The sequence below is a fragment of the Rhagoletis zephyria genome, unplaced genomic scaffold (assembly GCF_001687245.7).
Source record: "Rhagoletis zephyria isolate East Lansing unplaced genomic scaffold, Rhagoletis_zephyria_1.1 Rzeph_scaffold_00129, whole genome shotgun sequence".
Lineage (NCBI taxonomy): Eukaryota > Metazoa > Arthropoda > Insecta > Diptera > Tephritidae > Rhagoletis > Rhagoletis zephyria.
In genome coordinates this window covers 178201-184369 of record NW_016157213.1, presented here as the reverse complement: position 1 = coordinate 184369, position 6169 = coordinate 178201, and the positions used below count along the sequence as shown (strand labels likewise).

The 6169-nt window shown below is 32.1% G+C and overlaps 1 protein-coding gene across 6 annotated transcripts in view; it reads right to left on the bottom strand.

Moving 5' to 3' along the window:
- LOC108380860 (mediator of RNA polymerase II transcription subunit 15) overlaps positions 1-6169 on the bottom strand; it is a 251110-nt gene that overhangs the window by 81930 nt on the left and 163011 nt on the right. For all 6 annotated transcript variants that reach the window (XM_017637267.1, XM_017637275.1, XM_017637282.1 and 3 more), the window contains one exon: positions 3661-3745. In XM_017637267.1, the coding sequence (XP_017492756.1) occupies positions 3661-3745 (85 nt within the window). The remainder of the gene's footprint in view (positions 1-3660; positions 3746-6169) is intronic.

Sequence of the window (6169 nt, the reverse complement as noted above, 5' to 3'; positions counted from 1 at the left end):
GTATATATGTAAGTGTATATCAACATTTAAGAGCATTGAAAGCATATATACATATGTACGCATTAGGAATGTTAATCCCGGGATCCTGGACTTTTTAAGGTCTCGAAAATCCCGGGATTCATGGCAAGTAATACCGGGATTTTCGGGATTTATAATTTGCACTGATGGCAATAATAGAAACTACTTTTCTTGACCAGTATTGCCTATATTTCTTTCTTTATTTAATAATTAATATTTTTTTATAAACGTGTAGCTCATCATACATATAACACCCCGCGATAGTCAATTTTATACACAAATATCAATATATTCGCGAAACCATGGGCCAAATATAGTAAAATTGCATTTTTAGCTTTTCACTCTGATGTCACTAATTCAAAAATGATTTAAAAAATTCAGAGAAATGTGCTTAGAGAAGAAGTATGGGTATAAAATTAATGAGGAAAGGACTGAGATTCAAGTTTCTGGTGCAGAAGGGCTGACAAATATTGAAAATCCTTGAAATATCGCAATAGTTGTTTTTGAAAAAATTGTATGTTACGGGCTTATATAAACTCGATAACATGCTAGAATTTCGTTCTCCTATCTTTGTCAGCTTAAAAATTACCTATTTGTCCTTGTGAATCCAAAAAATTTAAATTTTTTAAATTCTAATTTTTGGAATTAATCATATGTTTGAAATTACAAAGTCCTTCAAAATAAGTCCTGCAGTCACAGAGAAAAAATAAAAACGCCACTTTAAATAAAAAAGTAGGAGGTCAAACCCATTTATTTGTTATTTATTTCATGGTAGGAGAGCTTCTCAAACAACATAGAAGCAATTTTTTCGATCAAGTTGTTGAAAAGTAATGAATATCTAAATCCCGGGACTAATCCCGGGATCCCGAAATTGTGATAACGCCATCCCGAAAATCCCGGGATCGGAAAAAGCCGAAAAATTAACATCCGTACTATGCATTATATACTTTGTTTATTTTATCAACATTCGTCTAACAACATTTCGACTAAAGTGGAATCTCTGGGATTATCATTAAACTTAATTAAATGGAAAACTAAGCTAAATAACTTAAAGGTAAAATGAGTAATCCAGAGCGTTGTGTAGAAATTCGACTACTCAAAACCTGGAACTTATTTAGAATAACCATATGTTCCCGTAGACCACTTCAGATTTCTGTCATAATATCGACAATATATCGACAGTATTCAACAGAAATTTTTGCAATAACTTTTTGAGTTAAAAACTAATTGAAATTGACACATTGGACTCAATTGTGGTATGGTGCAATGCTAACGGTGGACGTTTGAACAAAAAAATTAATAATACAACTCGATCTTCAAAATTTAATCGGATATTTCGATAGGTTTGATAAAAACGTGTAAAATTTTCCGATTCCTTACATAGGATAAATTTTCCCACACATGGGTGAATTTCAAGCGAGTTGACGACCCTAGAAGGAGCCCAGTACGCTAGTGACCATCAGTGAGAGCTTTTTACTTTGTAAGTTTATATAAAATGTAGAAAGCTTTAAAACCTATTTCCGCGGGACACGTTTTGTTTTTATAGTAATGCGATCCTATATACAAACAATTGTATGTGCATACCACCCGTCAACGTAAATCGAGTTTACTTCAAAGTAAATCATAAAATGGCCAGCTTTTTGCCAGCTATAGGCTAGATATTTTGTTCAGTCACATAACATCAATTGCCAAACGAAATAAACAAGGTTGTAATTACACTTTTTGGGAATCTTATTTTCTGTTCATACAAAATTAAGATGTCTTAAACAGCTGCAATTTAGGTTTTAATAAACTTTTGGTGTTAAAGGAAAATCTTTATTAAATTGTTTTTTAATAATTAATCAATAATTTATTAATATAATTAATAATTTTTTCAAATTATTGTTGCTTTTCCACAATAAATTTTCATTAAAAAACGGCCTCGAGCTCAATAAAAATTGTTGAATATAATTGTTATAAGGCCATAAAATAACAAAAAAACAAATAACTTAAGGACCAGCACACCTAAAAAGTTAAACATTCTAATAATAGAAATATTAACAAAAACCAACAAAACCAACAACCACATGATCAAGTGAATTGCAGCGGAATAGCTGCGCTTGATTGTAGTTGGCTTAGCAAAGTGAAATAGTGGAAAATAAGCAACAAGAATTAACAAGACAAACTTAGCACAGTGCGTAGGCAACTGGCTGAGTCAGTGGTGATCGTCGGTTCGAATCCTACTGAAAGAAGTCTGATGAGGAAATGTGGTGATTTCCGAAATAGCTATCACTTCTACCATTTTTTCAAATTATTGTTGCTTTTCCACATTAAAGTTTCATTAAAAAACGGCCTCGAGCCCAATAAAAATTGTTGAATTAATCACTTACATTATTTTTTTAACAATTAAGTTAAAAGCTAAAGGGAGAAATTTAGGTCAAAATAGTCTTACGTCCCATTTCCACCAAGAGCTTAACTGCAGTTAAGAGTCAGGTAAGTGCAGATAACTTTAACTAGGGGCGATAAGCAATGTTTATTTCGTATGGGCTGTTTTTGCTTACGCTTAAAATCACATTTGGCGCATTTAGCTCGAAATGCTACTATAAATGCCCATCTATCCATACAAAATTCGTCACCTGAATGCAACTAAATGCAACTCAAATGTGATCTTAAAAAATTTCCACGATTCGAACATGGTTTAATGAGAAAAAGTGGCAACATTGCTTTTTCGCGTATACAGTTGCTGCGTTTCAGTGATCGCCAATCGAGATTTCATTTATTATTTTACATTATTTGGATTAAGAAAAGTTTCGCAAATTCAACATCGATGTGATTCTGATAGAAATCTGGATCAATTTGTGGTCAACCCTGTTTGTTTTGTTTGGGAAATTTTAATTGACAGCACCGACAAATGAATATATACACAAACAAATTCTCGGTTACGGTTAAAACAGTTCAAGTTTTTTATTGAATTTTTTGTTCAACATTTCTTTTTTCCTTTTCAGTAGGGGTTTTTCACATTATCTTCTCCGTGCGAATTTATCGTGATAGATGCGGATCTGAATAAGCATACGATTTCGAACTCGCGTAAATGCACATTTGCTAAATGCGTTAGCATGAACGCTCTTCGAAAACATACATATGTTCGAAAGTGCTAAATGTTACATTTTAAATGCAGCAAAAAGGCTGGATTACTTTTTGCTTTCGATTGCTTGTACTTAATATGAGCAATTACCCCTTTCGAGTTGTAATCTCCTTTTTCCAATGGGCATAAACTGCAGTTAAGGCTTGGTGGAAATGAACTATTAAGGCAATATATGCCTCTCTAAGAGCACTGATTTGCCGCCGTATTTAGGTGTAGCCAATTACAAACATTATTTTGGCGCTAAATTATTGAGCTTTCAACCTGTAGAGTAATTACAAACATTCTTATTTCGTTAGGGAATCGACCAATTCTAACGTGCATATCTATTCGTATTCATGCTGTTCCTGTAATGCTGTAAGTGAACTTAAATGGCTGTTAAAAGAAGCTGTAAGCAGTTTGCAGTTGCCGCAGCATAAAGCATAAACCCCTTTTATTATTATTTTATTTCAAAAACGTATCACCTTTTTTTATCAAGTTTTGGTATAAGTAGTGTGTATAAGTTTCCTTAAATTACTTACGATTTCTCGGCAAAATTTCTTCAGTATCTGATGCTGGGGTGAAGATCTTACGCAAATCAATATGTTTCGTGGCATTTGACGACTCCTGGGTTTCCGTTTCGGTTTAGTTTTGTTGTATTCAAAGTTGAAAAAGACAAAATAAAAATATATTTTTTTTTAAATACTCACACGCACCAGTATTTCTTTCTAGTTAAAACTACATAAATTTTTTTATTAATAACACAGGTCTACCAAAAGTTAAAAAAAAGTTATTCGACGCGCTGAATGCGAATCCGAGGTCTGTTAGCCCCAAGTAATAAAAAATTCATTGAATAAACCAGAAAACTCATATATATCGGGTCTTAGACTCACTGAACGCGAGTCCGAGGTCCGTTAACCTCCATAATGTCAGGCTCGAGGTCATTTGAGGGTCAAATAGGGCATACAATTTACTCAATAAAAATAAAAAATAAAAATTTAGGTTTTTGTTGTTGCTGAATAATATAATAATAATAATATTTGCTTTTGATTCTTCAAGGTCATCTAGAGGTCATGCCAAGGTCATCCCAAGGTCAAATTCAGAATAATTTATTGACCTTCAAATGACCTCGAACCTGATGTGAAGTAAGCTAGCAGACCTCGGATTGGCATTCAGGGCGTCGAATAACATAGAGATATAGAGGTCTGGTTCAATATGCAGAAACTTTTTTTTTAAACCTGTGTAATTAAAGAAGTTCAGAGCTTTATAGTGAACTCACTGCTATCTGAAAATAAAGTCCAAAGACAAAGGCTTTCTACAAGAACAAAGTTGTGAAAGATATCTTTCGGAAGCCTTTGGAATCACAAGAAGCCTTAAAAATGCATCGTGTATGGTGTTAGAGGCGATTGCAGGTTTGTCACACAGTGTAACAGAGAAAATCAACTTCCTGATTTGCCTAGTAGCGCTCACCGAATATTTTACGTAACTAAGCATGTATGTTTAAAATTTTGCAACATCCTGAAATTCTCAACTTATTCATAAAACACAATTTCTAAACTATCGTACGGATTGCCACATTTATATCTTTAGTTAGTTTTTATTATATGTATTCAGTAATTATTTATTATCCACTGATTTTTGCATGTATCATGCTGATTTTTTTCATGATAATAGTTAATTAGACCCGCTTTTTAGCCTAATTGTTTCAATTTTTCAAATAATAATTATTTTGTACAAAATTTTTAATTTTTATGAAAAATTAGTATAAACAAATGGAAATATTTATTACTTCTCGATCAGGTTTTTTAACCGTATACCTTGAATATCAATCCTTATTCTATAATACATTATTTAAAAGAAGAAAATAAGAAACTTGCACGGAGTCTCTAGTTATTAATTTTTTTCGCTCCTGCCTACGGTTGCCAGACGTACTGATTTTATCAGTACAGTACTGATTTTTCTACTCCTGTACTGATTTTATTATTTTCTTCAATCAGTCCTGATTTGTATTTGTACTGATTTGTATTGAATTTTCAATTCAAACAAAATACTTTATGATTTTCTTAAGGTTGTTACAAAACGTTGGAACTTCCTTAAACTGTACTGTAAAAAGTAAAAAGAAAATAATTTAATTATAGTTGACATGTTTCAGATAATGTTTGATATGCCCAATAAATTAATACCACAAATTATGGGAATATCGCCGGGTCGTTACGTACCAGTTGCGATAATATGATGGAGCTTAAATTATTTAAAAATAAGGCTGACGTTTTTTTTTTTTGTCGAGTGTTGTTAGTTATCTCGTAAATAACTTTCAGTTTAATTACAACAAATTTGAATATTCGAATGGCTTTTGCCTATAACTTACAATTCTTTTCTCACTATTTACTGACATTGTAAAAGAGTTTTGCAAACAAAACATAGAGTTAGATACTCTTTTTAGCGAACTCTTAGTATTTCAAAGTTTTTGCGTAGTTGAAAAATTGTATTTAGGAAATGAGGAATTATAGATGAAACCTTAAATAGTGGTATTTTTAAACAGTCTGGAAAAATATGTAATTTTCTTTTTTTTCAATACCACACTCAAGCGAAGGAACTGGGAGGATCTTAAGAATAAAGTTTGCTTCCGAGCGCAAAGAGAGAAACCGGCTCCTAATTAAAATTGTTTAAAGAGAACTGCAAATTAGAAGTAATTTTAAAATGAAATGTATAGAATTCTTGTGACACTGAAGATGGAAATGATCTTACTAGTGCTATTCAAAAATGTCATAAATATAAAACAATTTACTGGCTTCAGTGTACAATGATATGTACACTAGAGTGGTTAAAAAAAATACTGTTTTTGGAAAATCAGAAACGCTACATCAAAATATTGTTATTTGTGATAAAAAAAATAGACTCGTATTTTTTTATTTCGAAAAAAAAGTTTTTTTAGAGGTTGCGCTGGCCGGTTTTTTTATTTAAACGCTGATGCTCTCATTTTTTTATTTTCGTAATATGTGACCTGGTCTACGGAAAGGGGGGGAAGGGGGGGGGGGGGGGGTAAAAAAA